The sequence below is a fragment of the Symphalangus syndactylus genome, chromosome 7 (assembly GCF_028878055.3).
Source record: "Symphalangus syndactylus isolate Jambi chromosome 7, NHGRI_mSymSyn1-v2.1_pri, whole genome shotgun sequence".
Classification (NCBI taxonomy): domain Eukaryota; kingdom Metazoa; phylum Chordata; class Mammalia; order Primates; family Hylobatidae; genus Symphalangus; species Symphalangus syndactylus.
In genome coordinates this window covers 64,308,770-64,335,696 of record NC_072429.2, presented here as the reverse complement: position 1 = coordinate 64,335,696, position 26,927 = coordinate 64,308,770, and the positions used below count along the sequence as shown (strand labels likewise).

Sequence of the window (26,927 nt, the reverse complement as noted above, 5' to 3'; positions counted from 1 at the left end):
AGTAGTCAGAGGAATGGGGTTTACATGAGTTTCTTAAAAGCCTTAGCGTTTATGTATTACTATTCCTTAAAGAGGATGTGAATTGGTGAGCTAACGACGTTTTGAAGAAAGGCTGAATCTACTTGGGATGATTCTTTTTATCATGCAGAGGAGTAGATTTCCCATATGCACTGTGGAGAGGTGAGTGGGGAGGTTTTCAGTGGAAGAATGGGGTGAAATTCAATAGTCTTCTAGCGCTGTGCATTCCAGTTTCTATTGCTACATAACAAACTGTGCAGAACATGGTGGCACAAAACAAACTCAGCTGCACTCACAAATTCTGTAGGTAAGGAATTTGGAGACAGCAGGAATGGATTGCTCTGAACCACATTGTCTGGATTCCCAGCTGCAAAGACAAAAGCTGAGAGTGACTGTACGGCCAAGGGTTGAAATCTAGGTTAATGCCTTCACTCACCTATCTGGCAGTTGATGTCCTCTGTTGGCTAGGGCCTCAGTGGGGCTGTTACATGTGGCATCTCTGCAAGGGCTTGCCTGGGATTTGTCACAAGATGACAGCTGGTTCCAGGAGCAAGAATCCCAAAAAGGAAAGGCAGAAATGCAGGGTATATTTTGATTTCATCTCAGAAGTCACATACTCTGTGGATTGTGACAGTAACACTGGTCTGTCCACCTTCAAGGGAGGAATAGACCAAGCACCAGTTGAGAGTCATGCAAAGGTCTTATTGTATGAAGATCATTTAGAATAAAAGATACTGTACCATTCGGGGCCATCCAGTCTGCTGCAATGAGTCAGATCTTAAAAATATACTTTTATTACTTTGTGAGCCATGTGATTTCCCAATAGCACAAGCAAGTAGGAAAAGAATCAATGATCTGGGACATTTTGACAGTTAAATTTCTCTTATCATGAGACTCTCCCTAGAGGACAATGAAAGTTGATTGTATATTCCTTCTTCATGACTGAATCTTTACTTCTTCAGTATTCCTATGATATAGAGAGTGTGATATAAAATAGCTGATACTTTACCCATTGATTACCAGTCATTAGGATCTGTTTTATGAAAATGGTGAGAAAGACACTAGCAAAGCCTGCTTGAGTAGATATGGCCAGGAAAACTCAGTGCAACCGGCAGCTGAATCACAAAACGCAGAAGCCTAACCATACCTGAACACTTCACTAAAACAAGTCAATAGCAAAGACAATGTTGTCTCACAAAGTTTTTACTCCCTGTCAAAATATTTGTGGGGTTTTTTTTGGAGAGGGGTGGGATATGGGATAGTGTTAACATCCTTAATTATGTTTGAACAAATATTTAAATGACATAATCCAAAGAAACCTCCCTTAAAGCAAATAATTTTTTGCCTGAATGTTGATCTAACTACAAAGACCCTCGTTCTTTAAAAGTAGCCCTTAGAAACAAATGCTGATATGGAAGAACAGTTTCAAAATGTGACTTAAAGAAAAGCCGAGATCTGTTTTTAAATTTGAAAATGAAGTTGTGGGAAGCTCATAGAATGAAAGAAGACACCGTAGAGGGTCATCGTATCACAGTGTGGTCATCAAAGCAGAGTTCCAAAATGTCAACAGGCTATGGGAAAATATGTGGTACTTTACCAATAAAAGTCATCATAAAAGACAAACCTAATCAATATTTGGTGCTGCACTCCTCAGTTTGTCCCAGAGAATGAGAAACACTCTTAATTTTCACTTCAATTGAAGTATGCTGCAGCTGGCATAGGTCACAGTGTTGTGTGGGGTTGCAAGGCAGATGGCAGAATCCCCTTCTTTGTAAGTAAGCTAAAGACACATTATTTTATGTCTTTTCCTCTCATTGTCCCTGCTTCATAATCACTTCTCCATGCCAACAAGATACCTAGGTCTACATATCTCAAAATGGTGTGTCATTTAGAGGGGACAGTCATAGGATAAACTGGGTGCAGAGAGCCACCATGTGACAAAGTCCATGAGTTAAAGAGCCCATCTTTACTGAAGGTCCAGGAAAAGCATTGATTTAGTCAGCAGAGGTAAGCAATAGTTGTATCTTGTGTTTTGTGTTAGCAGTCGCATTTTTAGAGTTTTTATTTCTAACAACTGAAAATACTCATTGATCTCTAATAGATGTCACCTTATACTATTTAAAAAATAATGTGAGTATTAGAACTCCTCAAAGGTATCCCTTACGCTAAGGCTTCTGTGTTAAATTTTACTAATTTTAAGTATCTTCTATTCTTTTCTATTAATACAAAATGCATAAACTTAGATATTAGTTGCTACTTAGAATTGATACTCGGGAATGTAAATGTTCTCAGTGTGGGTTTTCTTCTTGGTGATATGTGAATTTGGAGCCTATTTCCCAGAGTGGAAGGGAAGAAGTAGTGTGAAGTGTCAGAACTCCGTGTCCCTCCAGCCTGGGGCAGTCTGTGCCAGTGACACTTCCGTTCTTATTGTCCACTCACCCCACACCTTAGGTCACTCTCCACCTCCACCAGCAAATACGCTTTCCACACACATTCCTTTAAAAGCTGTCCTCCCCATTTTTCCATTCTCCCAGATTCATCCCCTTCCTTCTTGTAGAGCCACTGAGGAAAGGGTGAAAGTGTAACTAGATGAAACTGTGGTAGATAGCCATTGTATTCCTCTTTCTAGCATCGCTTTCTCTTCTCTGGTAGTAGGATCCATCTTTCCAGTGGAAACCCATTCTATGAGGATCAAAGAAAACTAACCCTTCTTGATGCCTCCCTGCTAATATACACATGCACATGCACCCAGGGGGCTCTGGGAACACATCACTGAGCCCAGACCCACGGAAGCACAAATCCCCTAGCAATGGGATTGGTTCAGGGATAGGACAGTTAGAATCTCATCCTTGAATATATGGGTTCTGGAAAAAAGAGGGTCTCTCTGTTCCTCAGTTTTTATGAGCTGCGTGGACTATTTGAGCCTGGACCTGCCAGTGCCACACTTAAAGATACATAGCCTGAAAATGAAGGTGCCAGAGAAATACAGAGAGAAGCAGAGCCCTAGAGTCATCATTTGAACACTGAATCTGCCCATATCCCTCATCTGAGACATCAGCTCCCTGAGCTTCACTGCAGGGGAAGCCCCATGAGTTGTGAATCAGCAACCCTGTGCTCCCTCTTAGGTGAGAAAGTAACCAACCCAGTCCTTTCCCCTTCCTAGGACAAACCTTCACTTCCAGAAGGGATGAACCAGTGGTGATAAGGCAAGCCATTTGTCAAGAATGAATCACTTTTATGTTTGGAGAAGGAAACAAAGCTCTCATTATGGAGACAGACCAAAGACCTGTGTTTCCTCTTGCTAGATACTCAGGCCTTCTTCCTAGCACATAGTGATATCCAAGTTTTATTTTGCAACTACTGATGCGAAGGAGATGGCAGTAGGAATGAGTCACGTCCCCACTACCCACTAGATCTCGTGAGTTCGTTATGTGTCAGGTAACTATGAGAAGCAGCCCATGGAAATCCAGAGCCATGTTATTTTAGAATTGGAAGAAACCATAGAAATCATTGAATCCAATGTTCTTGTAGTGAGGCCAGTTGAAAATAATAATAATTTTATCAACAACACTTAGTGAGTACTTACTATAGTTATATGAGCACAATAACTTTATGTGAATATTTGGTCACTATTTTATTGAGGAGACTATAGTATAGAAAAGATAGCATTTTGCACAAAACCACACTAATCCCAAATGGAGCTGAGATTTGAAACTAGGCCGTCTAATTCTCAAGTCTATCCTAGTTTTTATCCTCCCAGTCTCATTAGTTGCAATTCACTAATCTCCGTGAACACTGACCCTGAGAATTCCTATCATTTTGCATGTAAAAATCACATTTTTCCCACCTCTTCCACTTACTAACAATGTGGCTTTGGAAAATTTACTTGACAGATCCAAGTTTTATGCAACTAACTCATAGGTCTGTTGAGAGTAGTAATTCAGGACACATAAAACACTTGGTATAACAATAAATATAAGGATTTATAATTATTGGTGTTATCAGTAGCAGCATTGTTCTTTTTAAACAAAAACTTACTGATACATTTCCCTAGTAAGTAACTCTCAAGCTTGAACAACATATTTTTAACCTGAATTTCTGGGTGAGATGTGTTATAACATACAAATATCAAGTTTTATTGATAATTTCAAAAATACAGAATATCTCCAGTTTGGGCGAAGTGAGAGAAATCTGGAGCTAAAAGGATGGTTCCTAGTCCTTCCTTCCTGCATCAGACATGGTCTCTCTTCCCCTAAATAATAGCTGGAGTTTCTAATGGAGTTGCAGTTCAACTCAAACAACAAGGAAAACATCTAAGTTATGAAACACATCCATTGTATAACCCAAAATCATAAACCCTTAGATTATAGGTTTATTATAAGTAATCCTCTAGCCAGGGACATCCTGCTAAAGATATTCTGTAGGTTTTTTCCACGTAGCAAAAATCACTATTTATCAGAGGTCTAGTTGGCAAGGAGAATAGACAGTCACCTGTTTTCTTTGCTTTCTCCACCTGGTTGCCAGGGGTTGGGGGGGCTTCCTCACAAAACAAATGAACTTGTTGCAGACCAGCTATTTTAACTCTTTCCTCCCTAGTTCCATTAAAAAACATTAAAAACAGCTACACTAGATCCTGTAGTTCAGTCTGTGTCTTATATGCACTTTTATAGCATAGCTCATAACGATGTCTCCTCTGCTAGTGTCATTCCAAGGCTATATTGCTGCCAAATCATTTGGCTTCCAATATATTGGCTTCCTTGACCAACTGAAACTCAAATAAGTCATATATTACTGAAAGTAGTTGCCACTTTAACTATCTCCAAATATTTGAATAACTTTTATTTTAACTTTTCTAGTAATTTCAGGTATAACATAAATACACAGATAAAACAATTTTAAAAATATATCTAGGTAGATGGATAAATGGTAACCAGGTACCTCCATTTTTCTAAGTTGGTTTAATTTTTTTTTTATTATTTTCTCTTCTTTTCTTCTTTCCCCATTACCCCTACTCCCTTCTTCCTACTTAGTCCTTTAGAAATGCAAATGCAACCTTTCACCTCCCCTCGCCAGACATTCCCTACAGGGCAAGTTCATCTATGTGCTCCAAGATCTGTCCTTGACAGTGGATTTGCAGACCAAAGCATGCCCCAGGGAACCCTCACCTCTAGGGAGTCACCTCAGGAAAGCATGTCAAAAGCATGCCCACTTGGCCACTTTTACAACTTATTTCTGACCAAGAAGGTACCAACTCAACTGCCCAGTACATAACTGCCCAGTAGCAGGGGGACACCTTCCCTAGCTCATTTGCTCCCCTACCTTATAAAAGTGCCCGCTTTCTGCTCCCAAAGTAAAGCAGCACATTTAAATGTAGGATGCTTTTTTCCCCAAGCTAGCTTCTGAATAAATTCACTTTTTTTTTTTATCAGACCTCACACTCCCTAACTGGACTGTGCATTCAGCAAGCAACTAACCTGCTTTTTGGTTACAACAGACCTTTTAGAGTAGGCTATGTTGTACTAAAATTTGTGCTGCCATTGCAATATATTGCAGTTACTTGCTTAATTGCTTGTTTTTTTGTAGACTGTAAGATCAAAAATGTATTTGGCCACTTAAGACACTAATAAATCCACTAGTAAAGCACTAAGAAAAGTGGGGGGTGTCTGTTTTGTTTACCACTGTTTATTCAGAATGTAGCATAGTTCCTGACAGAAATATATGACTGAATATTCTCTTAAACACAAGTTATTGAAAAAAAAGTCACTGTCCTGTCTGTTTGTTCATTTGTTTTATGTTATCATTAGTTTTCACAAACATGGGGACCATCAGCAGGAATGTGAGGAATGTATAGTGCTCCCAATTAATCATAAAGAAGATATTATAATGCCTAAAACTTGCTATATATTGAGTTTCTTCCTGATATATTAAAATGTTATTTAGAAAATAGGTTTCTAATTATATTCCATATTCAGAACTCATATACCCAAATACGCAACAACCAGCCCAAAGAAAGTATCTTAATTCATATGAAAAACTATTTGCTCTCTTATTTCCTTACACTTTTTCTAACTTATTTTTGTCCTCATTTCATTAACCAACCAGATTCCACTGAAAATGGAAGCAGAGGCCCCTACCACACTTGCACTCCAATCCCTTATGAAATTGACTTACCAATCAAAGATAAACACGAATAAGAAATTTGCTTTGTTTTGAAAAGAGACTAGGACTTAGCAGTGTGTTCTTCCCAATTAGCAAAATGAGTCCCTTTTTACTTCCCATGCCTAAGTTTTGCTTCTGCTTCCACAAGCAAGAAGCTTTTTTTCTTTTGTCAAGATACTGGGTTTTAAGTTGTTCTTTGTGTGTAAAATACTATGTGGTTTAGAAACAGATCATTTTCCGCAGGGATGTGTTGTATTGTACTGGGAGCAGGGCAGAAGGCTGCTTGTGTTTCCAGGTGGAGTTGCTATTTCTTTATGCTTTTATTGATGGAACAGTTTGATTTTGAATTTTGCATGCTTTTGTAGTGAAAAAAGTGGATTTTCATTGTGAGAGCAATAGGTAACATTGATTCTGGGGTCCTGGCAGCATTATTGTGAAAACAGGTGAATTATCCTAAGCAATTCACAGGTCTGGGAATTAGAGACCACAGTTTAGATTCCCCACAATTCACAGGTCTGGGAACTAAAGATCACAGTTTAGATCCCCACATATTTTGTTTTTATCCACTAATCACCCACAGCATTGTCATGGATGGAAAGTTAGAGTAACCCTTATAGTTTTGAGAAACAGTTTCCACTGTTCTTGCTCAAGTGCAGCATCACTGAAGTAATTATAGAATAAATAATTTACCACAATAATTGACTGTTGTGATTTTTAGCAGGTACAGTTTTGATTTTATTGCAAGGCACACAGTCGTATATACAATGCATAATTATCACCTTTTAAAGTACAAGATAAAAATAATATACATTATAGTAAAGAACATATGAGTATATTCTTGTTTCAGAGAAGAAAATTGCCTTAAGGAAGCTGGGTTATACCCCTTTTGGATGTGATTTTTGTATTTATACTGAATCATCCAAATAGCTCTTGGTTAGAAAATAAATCTCATTGATAGGACACACAAACTTTCACAGCTTTCTTTTTACAATGTTCCAATTTAAAGTCAGCCCATGTGCTCTCTGCGTTTGCGTGAGTCATCTTATTTCGTCCCAGGACTAGATGAAACATCTATAAATTGTCTGACAATAGTTATACACGTTTAAGAACTTTATTTCTCAGTAATATATCAGAGAATAGAACCATTTGCTTAAGATTTTGTGTGACTCTTTATTGATTTTTTTCTCCAAGCTATTTTTCCAAATGATGTATTATTTTTGGTATTAAGCCTGGAGTTTTGACTTAAACTAGAGGGATGCTCTTAGATTGGTAACTACTCTGAGACACTAAGAGTGTTTCCACTCTCCTCCCAGTTAGAGTGGGGGGGTTTCCTCCTCAGTGCTCCATGCATGGCTGGTTCATTTCTCTGTGCCTTCTCTGAACCCTTGTTAGGACCTGTCTTCCAGACCTTCTTACCAGGGTGGAAAGATAGGGTTCATGTAGAGAATGGATCTGAAGGTTAAACACATGCAGTTCTGGTCTCAAAGAGACACAACAGACAGTGTCCTCCTTGTTGAGGTCAGAGAATAGGAACATCAAGAAATGAGAGATATCAGAGAGCCAGAGGGGTTTGGATAAATGCATTGCCTGGAACAATGAATAAATGGCAATGTGGTCCCTGCTTCACAGCAGGACATCAGGACATACAGAAAGCGTGTACACACTTTGACAAAGAAATACATTTGTGCTAGTGGTATTTTCCCTGCCACGTTGTTTACTTTATCATTCCTTTAAAGCAGTACCCTAAAATGATATTCCCTTCTTCACTCCTTTTTCAATGTTGGGGAGTCGATATTAACAAGAATCAAGAAGCTTGGACACCCCTCGTGGGCACATACAGCTACTATTCTCTCCTTGGGCCGCAGACTTACATATGAGGAGATGCAGGAAAATCAGGCAAACCAATAATGGCAATTAACGCTATAAGAGCACGTGAAGTGCTAACTTAAAGGAAACAGGCCAGGCGTGGCCACTCATACCTGTAATCCCAGTGCTTTGGGAGGCTGAGGCAGGCGAATATTCTGAGGTCAGGAGTTCGAGACCAGCCTGCACAACATGGTGAAACCCCGTCTCTACTAAAAATACAAAAATTAGCAGGGCTTGGTGGTGCACACCGGTAATCCCAGCTACTTAGGAGGCAGAGGCAGGAGAATTGCTTGAACCCAGGAGGTGGAGGTTGCAGTGAGCCAAGACTGTGCTACTGCACTCCAGCCTGGGCAACAGAGCGAGACTCTGTCTCAAAAGAAAAAAAAAAAAGAAGAAGACAGAAAAAATTAAAGGAAACACACTACTCTGATTTCATCTCACAATCCTATCTCTGTTATACTTTGCACTGGAAAGGAATCTGACGAGAAAGTCTCTTGGGTTTTCCCGTTCCATAAAGTTTTTATATTTCCTATTTCACCAGGGCTTGTTTCTGGAGCTAGCCTGTATATAGATATCCTTCCTGTACCATAGCCAAGATTTTTAACTATAGGGTTAGTGTAAATCAGTATTTAAGCCATTCCTATTTACATTCAGTTATAAAAATACAAGGGCAGATAGGAATCTCAACAAAACAAGAAATACTCAAAAGAGCACTTCATTTCCCTTAGGAGAAATCACTTCCATTCTGCCATATGTAATCTGTGTTAGGTGCCATGATAATCTGGAGTAGAGGCAAACATGGTCAGAGTAACATTCTGAAGCCACGTGTAAAACCTTCAATGCAAGGTTTTGTTTCCAAAAGGTGAGAGTACATACACCACCAAGTTCTGCATGGTGAACAGAACTTAACAGTTGTAATGATGTCTGTAGTTACATCGGGCTGTATATTCAATTTTTCTATTAAATTCCAGAGGATGCTGCCCTAATAATATATAGGCTTGGAGTGTTATTTCTAAATTATCCCTTTTTTCTTCTCAGGCAAATTACAGAAAAAGCCATTACCTCTGAAATGGTAAGTTTCAGGGGGAAAAAGAGGGAATTTATATGTCATCTGGAAGTTTTAGCAAAATTGCCTAAATGTGCTGCTCCTGGCATTATCCTCAGCAGGTATGCCCTTCACAGAATGCCATGCAGGATGTGTCCTGGCACCAGGAGGGACATCATGTCCTCATTCAGCACACATTTAGGAACAATTCTACTTCCTGCTGAGAGCCACAAAATAGTACCTTGAGATCTACAGAAGCAAAACACCTTCCTCTCCGTGAATAGAGAGGATCTGCGAATCGCTACATGTTCATAAAGAGATGTGGCAAATAAACTAGATCCTGCTAAGGCTACAACCTGGGAGCTAGTTAAAGCCTTTGTGATTCATTAACACATGAGTTGTGAGCACTGTTACAGGACTAAATGGTATTCAGGGAGTCCGAAAGAGATCATGCCATGACTAATTCCCAGCAAAATGTCTCAGCATCAACTTAGCAACTCAGGGGATATCATTAGTGTGCCCTCAGGAAATTGCCTGGCTGGAAGGCAAGCCTATTCCTTCTTTGCACAGGTACTATTATTTACAGAAGATACTATATATATTTTTTCAGTGGTATTCACACCACTTTATGTTTCTTGACAATGGGACATGCTTTATTATAAGACTGTCTACCTGAATAGCATGCTAAGAAAAAAAACTGTAGTTTTCGAGAAATTAAACCATGTTAAAAACAACCTTTTGAATGTTTAAATAATTTCATAAATAGCAAGATAATGTTCTGGTATAAGTGAACATCAGATTCCTCAGATGTGGGTCCAAGCCATACGTAAGCTGTAATTCTTACCACACAGCCACATGAAATGCGTGTCCACACAGCATACAGTGAGCTGGGCATGAACCCTGGAAATAGTTCTCATTCCGTTGGAGGTTGTTGCTGTCATTGTTAAACACCTGGATTGGATGCCCACTGAGCTCTGAAAGCAATGTTTTTTCTTTTCCTTTTTTCTTAAACTGAGCTTTTGAAACTACATTTCACAGGAAGGCACCGCAGATGGGTGCTGAACCTTACCTAGGAAACCAGAAGGAAAAGATTTGTTCCTTGTTCATTGGAGGAACTGAGGTTCTGCCTCGCTTCTGTGCCCTAGAGAGAGGTGCATGTGTTGCGTGGACCTTTTGTCCTTGATGTTTCCACTGATCATGAACATGGTCTGCATCTGATGACTTCAGACCATGAGATCTCTAAAAGTTCATTTTAAATTCTATCTTTTCCTGTCAGACTGCAGTAGTGATCTGAGTTAAACCTAGATCATTGAACTCCTCTCTTCCTGAAGAACTGTACGAAGACATCTCCACGACTAGTCATACTGGTTTATTCATCCCATCGACGTCCCTCAGGTAAGCAGGATCCTGAACTGTATTTCGGACTCTGCTAGTGCTCTGCCGCTCCATCCTCATCTTCAGTGGAAAGCAGAAGTCCCGGAAACACCGCTTGAAGTTTTCATCAAGAAAGGCATAGAGAATGGGATTCAGGCTACTGTTGGTATAGCCTAAGGCGATGCAGAAGTAATAGCTGGAGAGAGCAGCTGTGCTGTGGGAGGTGCTCCCCAGAGCCTCCACCAGGATGAATATGTGAATGGGGGTCCAGCAGACGATGAAGACCGCCACCACCACCAGGACCAGTCTGGTGATCCTACGCAGGTTGCGATCTTTCTCTCGGGAGCCAGAAAGGAGCCGGACACTCTTGAGACGCAGGATCATCAGGGTGTAGCAGACGATGATGATGAGGACAGGGATCACGAAGGCAAAGACGAAGACGCAGATCTTCATGAAGAGGTCCCACCAGGAGTAGTCATCATCTGGGAACTGCAAGGAGCACTCGATGACATCCACATCTGGAGGAGGGCAATAAAAACCACAAACACACAGAAACCTGTTATTGTTATTACCGTGGCTGCAAAGTGTTTTAAATATGAATTTTAATACCTTTTATTGCAATGGTCCAATTATGGTAAGATGACATTACCTGAAGTAGATCACCAAATTACTAATGAATACTGTATTTTGTTAATCATCCTAATCTTTGTGCATGGAACAATGATGATAGTCACTGTTTACTGGTAACATACACAATACTGTAGAATTAAGATTAGCTGGCAATCTCGCTCATCTAGTTGCAGAAGTTGGTTTGACACTGATGGCTTGCAGAAGAGGTAAAGAGTTAATGTATAGCATGAGTACTTATTTCTATTTCCATTCATTAACACTTCCCCCAGACCTAAGGCTCTGGCAATAAAAAAGCTAATGCCTATTTGTAATAAATGACTAAATATTTCAAATCTAGCCACTGAATTTAACAAAAGCCAACTTGTTTGAAAAACATTAACTGGTTTACAGGAAATCACTATGTGGGTCAACAAAAATTGATATGCAATTTGTTTAAATATGACTGAAGTATTGTGATTTAATGGAACCAGTGACAGTCATTGTGATTAAGGGCATTACTGAAACACAAGTAAAACCTTTGGAGGAGGTGGGGGAGAATCATCATCATCATCAAGAGAATTCTGAGTAAATCAGGAACATTTATTTTCATTTTTACTAACATTATTATGTAACTCAGATAAAACGAATATTTGTATGTGATTCCTTAGAAAATTGCTACATTTGCTCTGCTTCTCTTTGCTGGGTAGTATTCTCTTTGGAGTAGCCTTAATATTAGGAAGACCAGGGACTCAGGATGGACACCTTCTGAACTATTTTTGTGGGTGTCCCATGGGCTCGCCTTTCCCCAAACACCAGCTAGCCCACATTTCCAACCCCTGCCCCTGGGCAGTCAGCGAGCACACAGCAGAGCTCTCTTTGCCCTGGTCCTTCCTCACAGACAAGGTAGTCATGAGCAACACCATGAACATGATTACAGTAATGAAAATATTTTCTTCTGACATTGGAAAAATCTGCTTCAAAAATAGCACATGAATATTTTCTAAAGAGCAAAACAGCTCTATTAATGTTTTCTAAAACATTTTAATGCAATCTTAATAGAATATCCCATCTTACTGGAATTTTAATTACATATACTTTAAAATAAGAAGGATATAATCATTTTTGACAATTAATAAAGATGACTATCTTAGAGACCTTCATGTGTCAATGAAATATCAGATCAAACCTTGGAGTAGTAAATGAACACTTCCAGAGAAATTTGTCATTTTTGATTTTTTAAAAAAGTCATTGTCCAAAGTAATATTACTATGAAGACTATTAACTTTTGCTTTAGTGTTTATGGTAAACGATTTTTAAATCATTACTATTATCATAGAATATAAGATATCCATTAAGCAACTTTTTTTTTTTTTTTATTATACTTTAGGGTTTTAGGGTACATGTGCACAATGTGCAGTTTTGTTACATATGTATCCATGTGCCATGTTGATTTCCTGCACCCATTAACTCGTCATTTAGCATTAGGTGTATCTACTAATGCTGTCCCTCCCCCCTCCCCCCACCCCACAACAGTCCCCGGAGTGTGATGTTCCCCTTCCTGTGTCCATGAGTTCTCATTGTTCAATTCCCACCTATGAGTGAGAACATGCGGTGTTTGGTTTTTTGTCCTTGCGATAGTTTACTGAGAATGATGTTTTCCAGTTTCATCCATGTCCCTACAAAGGACACGAACTCATCATTTTTTATGGCTGCATAGTATTCCATGGTGTATATGTGCCACATTTTCTTAATCCAGTCTATCGTTGTTGGACATTTGGGTTGGTTCCAACTCTTTGCTATTGTGAATAGTGCCGCAATAAACATACGTGTGCATGTGTCTTTATAGCAGCATGATTTATAGTCCTTTGGGTATATACCCAGTAATGGGATGGCTGGGTCAAATGGTATTTCTAGTTCGAGATCCCTGAGGAATCGCCACACTGACTTCCACAATGGTTGAACTAGTTTACAGTCCCACCAACAGTGTAAAAGTGTTCCTATTTCTCCACATCCTCTCCAGCACCTGTTGTTTCCTGATTTTTTAATGATGGCCATTCTAACTGGTGTGAGATGGTATCTCACTGTGGTTTTGATTTGCATTTCTCTGATGGCCAGTGATGAGGAGCATTTCTTCATGTGTTTTTTGGCTGCATAAATGTCTTCTTTTGAGAAGTGTCTGTTCATGTCCTCTGCCCACTTTTTGATGGGGTTGTTTGTTTTTTTCTTGTAAATTTGTTTGAGTTCATTGTAGATTCTGGATATTAGCCCTTTGTCAGATGAGTAGGTTGCAAAAATTTTCTCCCATTGTGTAGGTTGCCTGTTCACTCTGATGGTAGTTTCTTTTGCTGTGCAGAAGCTCTTTAGTTTAATGAGATCCCATTTGTCGATTTTGGCTTTTGTTGCCATTGCTTTTGGTGTTTTAGACATGAAGTCCTTGCCCACGCCTATGACCTGAATGGTATTGCCTAGGTTTTCTTGCAGGATTTTAATGGTTTTAGGTCTAACATATAAGTCTTTAATCCATCTTGAATTAATTTTTGTATAAGGTGTAAGGAAGGGATCCAGTTGCAGCTTTCTACATATGGCTAGCCAGTTTTCCCAGCACCATTTATTAAATAGGGAATCCTTTCCCCATTTCTTGTTTTTGTCAGGTTTGTCAAAGATCAGATAGTTGTAGCTATGCGGCATCATTTCTGAGGGCTCTGTTCTGTTCCATTGATCTATGTCTCTGTTGTGGTACCAGTACCATGCTGTTTTGGTTACTGTAGCCTTGTAGTATAGTTTAAAGTCAGGTAGCGTGATGCCTCCAGCTTTGTTCTTTTGGCTTAGGATTGACTTGGCGATGCGGGCTCTTTTTTGGTTCCATATGAACTTTAAAGTAGTTTTTTCCAATTCTGTGAAGAAAGTCATTGGTAGCTTGATTGGGATGGCATTGAATCTATAAATTACCTTGGGCAGTATGGCCATTTTCACGATATTGATTCTTCCAACCCATGAGCATGGAATGTTCTTCCATTTGTTTGTATCCTCTTTTATTTCATTGAGCAGTGGTTTGCAGTTCTCCTTGAAGAGGTCCTTCACATCCCTTGTAAGTTGGATTCCTAGGTATTTTATTCTCTTTGAAGCAATTGTGAATGGGAGTTCACTCATGATTTGGCTCTCTGTTTGTCTGTTATTGGTGTACAAGAATGCTTGTGATTTTTGTACATTAATTTTGTATCCTGAGACTTTGCTGAAGTTGCTAATCAGCTTAAGGAGATTTTGGGCAGAGACAATGGGGTTTTCTAGATATACAATCATGTCATCTGCAAACAGGGACAATTTGACTTCCTCTTTTACTAATTGAATACCCTTTATTTCCTTCTCCTGCCTGATTGCTCTGGCCAGAACTTCCAGCACTATGTTGAATAGGAGCGGTGAGAGAGGGCATCCCTGTCTTGTGTCAGTTTTCAGAGGGAATGCTTCCAGTTTTTGCCCATTCAGTATGATATTGGCTGTGGGTTTGTCGTAGATAGCTCTTATTATTTTGAGATACGTCCCATCAATACTTAATTTATTGAAAGTTTTTACCATGAAGGGTTGTTGAATTTTGTCAAAGGCCTTTTCTGCATCTATTGAGATAATCATGTGGTTTTTGTCTTTGGTTCTGTTTATATGCTGGATTACATTTATTGATTTGCGTATGTTGAACCAGCCTTGCATCCCAGGGATGAAGCCCACTTGATCATGGTGGATAAGCTTTTTGATGTGCTGCTGGATTCGGTTTGCCAGTATTTTATTGAGGATTTTTGCATCAATGTTCATCAAGGATATTGGTCTGAAATTCTCTTTTTTGATTAAGTCTCTGCCAGGTTTTGGTATCAGGACGATGCTGGCTTCGTAAAATGTGTTAGGGAGGATTCCCTCTTTTTCTATCAATTGGAATAGTTTCAGAAGGAATGGTACCAGTTCCTCCTTGTACCTCTGGTAGAATTCAGCTGTGAATCCATCAGGTCCTGGACTCTTTTTGGTTGGTAAGCTATTGATTATTGCCACAATTTCAGAACCTGTTATTGGTCTATTCAGAGATTCAACTTCTTCCTGGTTTAGTCTTGGGAGGGTGTATTTGTCGAGGAATTTATCCATTTCTTCTAGATTTTCTAGTTTATTTGCATAGAGGTGTTTGTAGTATTCTCTGATGGTAGATTGTATTTCTGTGGGATCGGTGGTGATATCCCCTTTTTCGTTTTTTATTGCATCTATTTGATTCTTCTCTCTTTTCTTCTTTATTAGTCTTGCTAGCGGTCCATCAATTTTGTTGATCTTTTCAAAAAACCAGCTCCTGGATTCATTAATTTTTTGAAGGGTTTTTTGTGTCTCTATTTCCTTCAGTTCTGCTCTGATTTTAGTTATTTCTAGCCTTCTACTAGCTTTTGAATGTGTTTTCTCTTGCTTTTCTAGTTCTTTTAATTGTGATGTTAGGGTGTCAATTTTGGATCTTTCCTGCTTTCTCTTGTGGGCATTTAGTGCTATAAATTTCCCTCTACACACTGCTTTGAACGTGTCCCAGAGATTCTGGTATGTTGTGTCTTTGTTCTCGTTGGTTTCAAAGAACATCTTTATTTCTGCCTTCATTTCATTATGTACCCAATAGTCATTCAGGAGCAGGTTGTTCAGTTTCCATGTAGTTGAGCGGTTTTGACTGAGTTTCTTAATCCTGAGTTCTAGTTTGATTGCACTGTGGTCTGAGAGACAGTTTGTTATAATCTCTGTTCTTTTACATTTGCTGAGAAGAGCTTTACTTCCAACTATGTGATCAATTTTGGAATAGGTGTGGTGTGGTGCTGAAAAAAATGTATATTCTGTTGGTTTGGGGTGGAGAGTTCTGTAGATGTCTATTAGGTCCACTTTATGTAGAGCTGAGTTCAATTCCTGGATATCCTTGTTAACTTTCTGTCTCGTTGGTCTGTCTAATGCTGACAGTGGGGTGTTAAAATCTCCCATTATTATTGTGTGGGAGTTTAAGTCCCTTTGTAGGTCACTGAGGACTTGCTTTATGAATCTGGGTGCTCCTGTGTTGGGTGCATATATATTTAGGATAGTTAACTCTTCTTGTTGAATTGATCCCTTTACCATTATGTAATGGCCTTCTTTGTCTCTTTTGATCTTTGTTGGTTTAAAGTCTATTTTATCAGAGACTAGGATTGCAACCCCTGCCTTTTTTTGTTTTCCAGTTGCTTGATAGATCTTCCTCCATCACTTTATTTTGAGTCTATGTGTGTCTCTGCACGTGAGATGGGTTTCCTGAATACAGCACACTGATGGGTCCTGACTCCTTATCCAGTTTGCCAGTCTGTGTCTTTTGATTGGAGCATTTAGCCCATTTACATTTAACGTGAATATTGTTATGTGTGAATCTGATCCTGTCATTATGATGTTAGTTGGTTATTTTGCTCGTTAGTTGCTATAGTTTCTTCCTAGCCTCGATGGTCTTTACAATTTGGCATGTTTTTGCAGGGGCTGGTACCGGTTGTTCCTTTCCATGTTTAGTGCTTCCTTCAGGAGCTCTTTTAGGGCAGGCCTGGTGGTGACAAAATCACTCAGCGTTTGCTTGTCTGTAAAGTATTTTATTTCTCCTTCACTTATGAAGCTTAGTTTGGCGGGATAGGAAATTCTGGGCTGAAAATTCTTTTCTTTAAGAATGTTGAATATCAGCCCCCACTCTCTTCTGGCTTGTAGAGTTTCTGCTGAGAGATCAGCTGTTAGTCTGATGGGCTTCCCTTTGTGGGTAACCCGACCTTTCTCTCTGGCTGCCCTTAACATTTTTTCCTTCATTTCAACTTTGGTGAATCTGACAATTATGTGTCTTGGAGTTGCCCTTCTCGAGGAGTATCTTTGTGGCGTTCTCTGTATTTCCTGAATCTGAATGCTGGCCTGCCTTGCTAGATTGGGGAAGTTCTCCTGGATAATATCTTGCAGAGTGTTTTCCAACTTGGTTCCATTCTCCCCCTCATTTTCAGGTACACCAATCAGACGTAGGTTTGGTCTTTTCACATAGTCCCAAATTTCTTGGAGGCTTTGTTCATTTCTTTTTATTCTTTTTTCTCTAAACTTCCCTTCTCTCTTCATTTCATTCATTTCATCTTCTATCAGCGATACCCTTTCTTCCAGTTGATCACATCTGCTACTGAGGCTTCTGCATTCTTCGCGTAGTTCTCGAAACTTGGCTTTCAGCTCCATCATCTCCTTGAAGCCCTTCTCTCCATTGGTTATTCTAGTTATCCATTCTTCTAATTTTTTTTCAAAGTTTTTAACTTCTTTGCTATTGTTTTGAATTTCCTCTCGTAGCTCAGAGTAGTTTGATCGTCTGAAGCCTTCTTCTCTCAACTCATCAAAGTCATCCTCCATCCAGCTTTTTTCCGTTGCTGGTGAGGAACTGCGTTCCTTTGGAGGAGGAGAGGTGCTCTGTTTTTTAGAGTTTCCAGTTTTTTTGGTCTGTTTTTTCCCCATCTTTGTGGTTTTGTCTACTTTTTGTCTTCGATGATGGTGATGTACAGATGGGTTTTTGGTGTGGATGTCCTTTCTGTTCGTTAATTTTCCTTCTACCAAACAAGACCCTCAGCTGCAGGTCTGTTGGAGTTTACTAGAGGTCCACTCCAGACCCTGTTTGGCTGGGTGTCAGCACCGGTGGCTGCAGAACAGTGGATTTTCATGAGACCACAAATTCAGCTGTCTGATAGTTCCTCTGAAAGTTTTGTCTCAGAGGAGTACCCGGTTGAATGAGGTGTCAGTCTGTCCCTACTGGGGGGGTGCCTCCCAGTTAGGCTGCTCAGGGGTGAGGGACCCACTTTAGGAGGCAGTCTGTCCGTTCTCAGATCTCCAGCTGCGTGCTGGGAGAACCACTACTCTCTTCAAAGCTGTCAGTCAGACAGGGACATTTAAGGCTGTGGAGGTTCTCGCTGAGTTTTTGGTTGTCTGTGCCCTGCCCCCAGAGGTGGAGCCTACAGAGGCAGGCAGGCCTCCTTGAGCTGTGGTGGGCTCCACCCAGTTCGAGCTTCCTGGCTGCTTTGTTTACCTAAGCAAGCCTGGGCAATGGCGGGCGCCCCTCCCCCAGCCTCGTTGCCGCCTTGCAGCTTGATCTGAGACTGCTGTGCTAGCAATCAGCAAGATTCTGTGGGCATAGGTCCCTCCGAGCCAGGTGCGGGACACAATCTCCTAGTGTGCCGTTTTCCAGGCCCGTTGGAAAAGCGCAGTATTAGGACGGGACTGACCCGATATTCCAGGTGCCGTCTGTTTCCCCTTTCTTTGACTAGGAAAGGGAACTCCCTGACCCCTTGCGCTTCCCGAGTGAGGCAATGCCTCGCCCTGCTTCGGCTCGCGCACAGTGCGCTTCACCGACTGTCCTGAACCCACTGTTAGGCACTCCCTAGTGAGATGAAAGCGGTACCTCAAGCAGAAATGCAGAAATCACCCGTCTTCTGTGTCGCTGGGGCTGGGAGCTGGAGACCGGAGCTGTTCCTATTCGGCCATCTTGGCTCCACCCCTCCCCATTAAGCAACTTTTGATGGGTGATACATGAAAAACAAATCTGAGTTCAATATAAATATTCTATTCTGGGTTTTGACTTGTTTGTTGAATCTGGTAGAAGAGTTTCCTTGGAGGTAGGGACCATGGTTTGGTTTGTTTTTTTCAGCTTAGCTTTTGTTTTCAGCATTAGCTGTTTCCTGTGGCTGACCTCAGCTTATATGTCATTTCAGAGACATTTAGATGGAGGTCTGTCTCTTAAACCATCCTCTCCCTGGTAACTTATACTTTGTCTACATGTTATATTCACCCAATTTCCCAGCCCCGGTAACTTATACTTTGTCTACATGTTATATTCACCCAATTTCCCAGACAGAAACTTGTCTGATCTGTAATTATGTGTTACCTTCCTAACATTTTTCTCTCCATCCAGAACGTGAACTGCCTTAGTGGAGAAACCCAGCCAGCCTTAATCAACACTGAATCCCAGGCACCTAGGGTGGTACCTGGAATATGTGGTGCATAAACAGAATAAATTGTTAAATAAATGAACAAACAAATATATATCACATGAATAACAAACTCTCGAAAGTGTGTCCTAATTACAATAGTTATTATGGAAAAGTCACCAGCTAAGCTAAGCTAAGCAGAAGCCGCACAGGGCTGCTGTTTAATTCGGATAGACCTTTAACTCTGAGGCTCAGCTTCCTCCCAAACTGTCTTGCATGTAGTGGGAGATGATAAGTATTAGATGACTGGGTGAAATAATTAACAACAGCTACTTTACAAGACTTTGGGAAACAAATGTCCCACTACAGAGTTGGAAATATCCTCCAGAAATGTCAATGAAGCTGAATTTGTAGCGTAAAGAGAGTGCTGAGGCAATCATCAAGAATCCCAGTGCACTTCACATTATGTGAAGGGGATCAAGCCAGGCACAGAAAGACAAATGTCACATGTCCTCAAGCATCATATTTGGGAGGTTAAAAAAAAAATCTGAACTTACAGAGATAGAGAGTAGAACCTCCAGTGGTGACGAGAGGCTGGGAAGGGTTGTGGGGAGGGGGATATACAGGGGTTGGTTAATGCATACGAAATACACTTAGAAGAAAAAGGATCATGTTCAATAGCACAAGAGGGTGACTACAGTTAACAATAATTTATTATATATTTCAAAATAACTAAAAGAGTGAAATTGGAATGTTCCTAACACAAACAAATGATAAATACTTGAGGTGATGAATATCCCAATTACCCTAATTTGATGATTGCACATTGCATGCTTGTATCAAAATAGCAACTGGTACCCCCTAAATATGTACATCTATTATGAATTCATAAAAACTAAGCATTTTTTAAAAAAGAAATTCCTGGCTGGGCGCGGTGGCTCAAGCCTGTAATCCCAGCACTTTGGGAGGCCGAGGCGGGCGGATCACGAGGTCAGGAGATCGAGACCATCCTGGCTAACACGGTGAAACCCCGTCTCTACTAAAAATACAAAAAATTAGCCGGGCGTGTTGGCGGGCACCTGTAGTCCCAGCTACTCGGGAAGCTGAGGCAGGAGAATGGCGTGAACCCAGGAGGTGGAGGTTGCGGTGAGCCGAGATCGCGCCACTGCACTCCAGCCTTGGGGACAGAGAAAGACTCCGTCTCAAAAAAAAAAAAAAAAAAAAAAAAAAGAAATTCCTGTCCAAGCATGCCATTTTTATTAAATGTTCTGTTTCAGGAAGAAGGGGACATTTTCAAGTTGAAGTATCCATACAACTGCCTCAGTTTAACAAGCAGATTTTGGTTTCCTTATATGTTAATATCAGAGGGCTGTGGCTTCTGCTGGCTCCTGTTCCAGCATCTCATGGTTGTCATAATTATAGAGTTAGTTCTAATAGCTAAACTACAGCTTTTCTTGTGTGTATTCATTTTGTTAAGAATAATTGTTTCTGCTTATAGCGATTATAATAATTCTTAGCTACTATAACAAAAGTAAGAGCAGACTATGAATCCTCACATAATACACACACATACTACAGTATGGAAAATATTAGAGTCAACATTTTACATTCACAATGTGAAAGCTTTGCCTCAGAAAAGTTTCCTGTACTTTATTTCTATTTGCTGTAGGCATGAAGAAACAAAATCCTATGTGTGATTAATCATATTTTGAAATGCAAATATGATAAAGAAAGTTGGGCATTTCTTAAAATTTACCTAGTAGTATAGCTTGACACCTGCTATGGCTATGCTAGAAATTCATTTTGTAGTTTCAGAGGGAAAAGATCAGCTTCATTAAAAAACAATGAATAAAGTCATTATACATTTGTTCAAATCCACAGGACACATAACCCAGGGAGTGAGCCCTCCTGTAAACTCCAGGCTCTGAGTGATAACGAGGTGTCAGTGTGGGTTCAGCAGCTGTAATAAATGGACCACTCTGTAGCGGAGGATGTGCCTGTGTGGGGTAAATGGAAGTAAATGGAAGCGCTTCTCTGGGTTTTCTGCTCAGTTTTGCTGTGAACCTAAAACTGTAAACTGAAACCTAACTAGATTAAGTCTAAAAGCAAACAAACCATGTATCATGCAAGACAAGCTATGATTTTAGCACCTTGCCCTTTCACTATGACCTGGAAAGTCCTCACTATATACACTCAGTTATCTGCTCTCACAGGTATTATGAACCCCCTAGTAAACTGGAGCATTTAGATACCTGCTGGAGCATTAAACAGCATGAGTAGGCCCAGAGTGACTATTCTGCTCACCTCTCCATCATTAATTTCTATGAGGAACAAAGATGCTTTCCATAGCTTTATATTTTGCTAGTAAAGCAAAACTCCTAGAACAGTACCTCTCACCTTGGCTGCAGGTCAGAGTCACCTGGAGAGGGCTCAAAAATCTTGACACCCAACCTGTACCCCAGGTCAATTACACCAGACCCTTCAGGGGTGAGATGCAGGCAGCAGTGGTTTCTAAAGTACCCAGGTGATTCCAATGTGCAGCCTAGAATGAGAACTACTGTCCTAGAAATTCAGGAAAAACATCAACAAGGGGCCAGGCACAGTGGCTCACGCCTGTAATCCCAGCACTTTGGGAGGCTGAGGCAGGAAGATCACGAGGTCAAGAGATGAGACGGTCCTGGCCAACACGGTGAAACCCTGTCTCTACTAAAAATACAAAAAATTAGCTGGGCATGGTGGCGTGTGCCTGTAGTCCCAGCTACTCGAGAGGCTGAGGTTGAACCCGGGAGGCAGAGGTTGCAGTGAGCCCATATCGCGCCACTGCACTCTAGCCTGGTGACAGAGCAAGACTCTGTCTAAAAAAAAAAAAAAAAAAAAAAAATCAACTGGCTGGTTTGCATGGGGTAAAACCTGGTATGTCCAAAATCAAGTGGTTCTGCTCATCTGTAACTACCGTCCATCTGTTAACTTGATTTTGAATGGCCTACAGCCAAAGCTGTTAAAATAGTTATTTGGAGGTTATCCTTTAGGAATAAAAGAGGAAAGAAACAGCATATGTCGCCAATAATTTATATCCCTTGTTAAAGAGAAAAAAAGAAGTGAGAAGGTGTGTCCTGGACTTGCCAGGTTGTACTTTAAAATTCCACATGCCTGTGGTTTCTTACCTCATCCTCACCCCTCCACTTTCTACTAAACATTGCCAGAATGGAAGACAGGTCGGGCATCTCTCTTCTGGCAATGTCATTATTGCATTCTGTGTTTAGAAGTGGAAAGGGACACAAAATTGTTCTACTTCTCATCTTCCATGGATTTAGGCACTACATTTCCGTCGTCTTTTGGCATCAATTTCCACTAAATATGTGGCCTACTCATGCTCAAATTAAAAGTCTATATAATTTGAAGCTACATTTTTATGAACAGAATGAAAATGACTGCTCTTACCTTCCCTGACTTTGGTGCCTCCGAGAACTATTGCAGAGATGCCAACAGATGACGACAGCAGCCAGATGCAGATATTGATGATCTTTGCCTTCAAGGGCGTGCGGAAGTCCAAAGCCTTCACGGGGTGGCACACGGCAATGTAGCGGTCCACGCTCATCATGGTCAAGGTGAAGATGCTGGTGAACATGTTGTAGTAATCAATGGAAATTACTATCTTGCACAGCACATCCCCAAAAGGCCAGGAATTCATCAAGTAGACGGTACTCTGGAAGGGCATGGTTGTAGTAACTAAAGCATCTGCCAAAGCCAGGTTAAATATGTAAATGTTGGTTGCTGTCTTCATCTTTGTGTATCTAAAAGAAAAGAAACAATAGCATTTCCCTCCATTTTCAAGTCAAACCCATAAGGTGAATGTGTTTGTGATAGCTTTTGGATTACTGATTTTGCTCCTTCATTCAATTATTCTTATATTCATTGATGGTCTAACATGTAAAAGGACTGTTCTAGACATTGATAGGAAAAATAGACAAAGATCTCTGACTTTATTGTTTATTCTAGTGCTTTGTTTAAAAAATTTAAATATAGAAGATACAGAAGACAGCAGAGATAGATGAATAGACATATAGATCTAGCACTGCATATAATACAGATCTTTATTTTGTGGCTGACAATTCATCTTAATCCTGCCCAGAGTCGCTTGGCTTTAAGCATTTTTAAAACACTATATTCGTTTTCTTTGACTTGTTTAAAACATTTTTTTCCTCAGAGTTATTTTGAGAAATCAATCATTATAATTATGATGTATTTTGAAAATACAAAACGTTTTCAATTTTGATATATGCTCAGTTGCAATGGCTGAAACACAATTAGGTTTGCTGATTTTTGTTCTCCAGTGCACCATTAATTTGTCATTTTAAATATATTGTATAAATAAAGCAGATTGAATTCTGCTATTACACGTCATAGCACTAAGCATAGTATGGTACAGTAGGAGAGAAATAATTCTGTCTTTCTTTACTCCTTGAGATATTTTCTAAGCACGTAATATGTCTCATCCTCCAATTGAGAGAAGAGTAATTTTCAAGGTAGGTAAGAAAGATTGCATCTATGCCTGAGTTATTCTTTACATTATAACATGATGTTTAGGACAACTTCATTTTCAACTAAGACTGAGTTAAGAGGGTTGTTTTGCTTAGAGAATGCTTCCTCAAATATCCATAGAGTATTAAAGAAATGTTCCAAACCATACTATCAGGTTTTCAAAGGCCAAGAGCTGAAATATGTTGGGAAAATCCATATGTTGATTACGTTCTACAGCCTCAGATTTGAAGACATTGTCACAATTCAAGTGTGCCCCATTTGATACATGAATTTCCACATGAGAAACAACTCTGAACATTTCATGATAGAACAGAACAGCCCTGGCTCCTCTTGGAGGCAGTGTGGTCTCATGTGAACTCAGACAGTCCTGAGTCTGAACTCAGAGAATGACTTATCTGATTTTCAGTTCCTGCTAAATAAGAATCATAAAACCTAACTCACAGTACATGAGACAAGGGCAGTAGATGGCCTGACACACAAGATCACACTCCAGCCTCAGTGTCCACTGCCTTCCCTCCCCACCTCCCATCTCTACTCATTAGGAAGTGGCTGTGTTTGGGGTCAGCTGGGAAGGCATTGTGAAGACAGGTACTAGAGTTGCTATCTGTTAGTTTCCATTTGGATGTTCTGCTTACTAAAGAGTGATTTAATCTGGAAAGCGAGGAGTTTATTTACAACTGTTTTTTGCCTTTATACTTTTTATTCAGACATTATTAAATGACCTATAAGTTTTAGGTAGTGACTAAACATGGATGGCCAAGTTCTCATAGCACAGGCTTTACAAAAGCAGAGATAGCCAAGCAAGGACAGTTACTGAGAAGGAGCCACATGTTTCTAATAAGACTGAAATGCTATCTATTCAGATATTTTCTTAAAAAATAGGGTTTTATGTTTGAAAAAAAAATGCATCTTACAAACCTATCTTCTACTTTTTCAAGTCCTCCCACCCCAAAACCCCAGATACCAGCAAGGATTCCGGCAGGAATCTGACTCCTGCTCTTGTATTTTATGACTCTGATATTCCCCTCTTTCTTTATGAAGTCAGAGTGGCATTCTTTTTGCTATAAACTTAGGCAGACCTGGGTTCTAGTCCTTATTTTTCAAACTAACAAGTATACTTTAGAGGGTCCTTAACCACCCTGAGCTTCAGTTTCCCCAGTTATAAAATGGAAACTATAATATTTATCTCATAGAGTTCCAGGGGTAATTAATGAATGCACCTGACCCAGATAGCATGTCTAATCTATGTCATGTTCCCCAACTCCCACCTCCCTTCTTACATGGGTGGAAGCCACCAGTTACCACAGGAAGCATAAAAGAATGTAGTTTCTAGGTAACATCCATGGTCATATTTACCCAATTCAGCTTAAATATAAAAGGTGAGAATAAAAAGAAGCCCCAGGACCTGACACAAAGAACATGAATGGAATGATCGATAAATTACCATAAAATGTAATGTGCATCTTTAAGTAGTCATACAATGTAGAGTGATAGCTTAATTTTAGTTTTTCAAAATATTTGTAGCCACTAGATGTATGAAACTGCATAAGACTTGAACATGTAAAGAATTCAAACACCATCTTCAGATCTCAGAGAGATGAGCATAGGCAATAATCACACTGACCACATTTCCGAGTGCCTGCGTCAGGCCCTCTGCCATGCATTCCCCAAGCTTCGTCTCATTTCATCCTCACAGTCACTTCATGTGGTAGGTACTGGTATCCCTATTCTATAGATGAAGTGACTAAGAATCACAGGATTTTCTTTAAAATTCTCAAAGTGATATAACTATAGGCATAGCAGAAATTTAAACCCGGGGGTTTGATCCCAATTCGTCCATTCTTATATCTCCCCAGCACTTTGTAATTTGCAAAGTCCAGTATTTTGACTTCCACGTATCTTACTTGATTCTCAAAACTACTGCCCTTCTAGTTTACCTGAAAGACTTATGTCTTTTCCCTCATATAGCTGAAGAAAGTTAGGCTCAGGTAAGTTAAGTGATTTGTTTGGTGTCAGCAGAGGCGGGACCTTAGTGGGAGGATCTGGAAGGGGTGGCAAGCCAGGGCCCCCTTCCAGGTTTCTGGAAGACACATGCTTATAAACCTATAACACTAGAAGGGGAGAACTCATGAGTATAATTAAAAGTAATGAATAAACTCTGAATTCAATGAATATTTTCAGATAGTCTTCTGTGTACTACACTGGACTACTCTGTGAACGTGAATATAAAGCAACGCTGTGATGCTCAGAGGCAGTCTGGTTGAGCCCCAGGGTATTGTTTGTATCTAACTGCAACAGAATTAGCCAGTCTTTTCATTCATTGTATGTCCACCACTGAAAAAACAAGCAAGCTTTCTCATTATGCTATGATATGAAATTATTTTCCATTTCACCCACACTGCTTTACAAAAATTCACAAGCATTTCAAGCAAAATGGCACCATCTGGGTGGGAAGTTCTGGCTTGTGTGGAGGAGCTGGAAGTGGGCTGGCAGCTCATGGCTGCACTTTTGAGCATACACACCACAGGAGCATATGGTATGAAAAGAGCAAAGTCCGTGGGCTGTCCTCGCTAAATTGACAACGTAACAGACCTGCAAAAACAGTACGATGCGTGGAATAGGAAGTGAGGGGCAGGCCGGGAAAGAGGAGGGTTTATCTGGGGAACTTGAGTTGTGAGCACCGGGAAGGCTATGGTGGCCAGGCAACAGGGTGAAGGGTGTTCCAGAGACTTAGAAATGCTCCCCAATGACACTTTAACTCAAGACCATCCTAGTGTACTTCTCTTTACAGAGAAGCGAGGGGTGGCTTCAAAATTGGCAGCCACTGGTGCTTGTGCGATGGTGAGGGGAACAAAGTTATCTGCTGAGATGTCAGGAACCAGTGTCACCAGGCAGGGTTTCTGGGAGGACATGACACTCACCATGCTAGAAAGGTGGCACTTGAGAAGGGGGAGCTGATCCTGCAACACAGCACTCTCAGGACTTCCTGTCCTTTCCATGCACGGCTGTACTCAGACGATATGCAGGAGGTAGAGGAGGTAATTATTGGATTATTAGCATGCTTTTCTGTTAAGATGCATTGCCTAGGTTTGTTTTCTGTTTTTTAAATTTCAATGATGCTTCTTTAATCAGGAACTCCTTTTCACCTTCATGACAGTAGTATAATAAACCTTTAATCTTGATGACTGATTACCATATACCTTTCAAACCAACACACTTTCAGTTGCACTGATTTCAGTTATTCTGGGTCTTCCCTTGCACTTGTCCCCCATGGTGATGCATGCACCCTCTCTTCCCTCTCCAGTTATGTGCATGGCCCCTCCCCTGTCTTTACTCTTTCATTTCTCTACCCCATAAGTAGC

The 26,927-nt window shown here is 40.3% G+C and overlaps 1 protein-coding gene across 2 annotated transcripts in view; it reads right to left on the bottom strand.

Moving 5' to 3' along the window:
- Positions 1-6,882: 6,882 nt before the first annotated feature.
- The window catches only part of OPRK1 (opioid receptor kappa 1), a 34,207-nt gene continuing 14,162 nt past the window's right edge, over positions 6,883-26,927 (bottom strand). The window contains exons 1-3 of one of the 2 annotated variants that reach the window (XM_063642821.1): positions 26,487-26,532; positions 22,465-22,817; positions 6,883-10,980 (exon numbers count right to left, since the gene is read on the bottom strand). In XM_063642821.1, coding sequence (XP_063498891.1) covers positions 10,448-10,980; positions 22,465-22,807 — 876 coding nt within the window. In that variant the 5' untranslated portion in view covers positions 22,808-22,817; positions 26,487-26,532 and the 3' untranslated portion in view covers positions 6,883-10,447. Of the gene's footprint in view, positions 10,981-22,464; positions 22,818-26,486; positions 26,533-26,927 lie in introns of those variants that run through there. The other variant, XM_055286417.2, reaches the window with a different exon arrangement.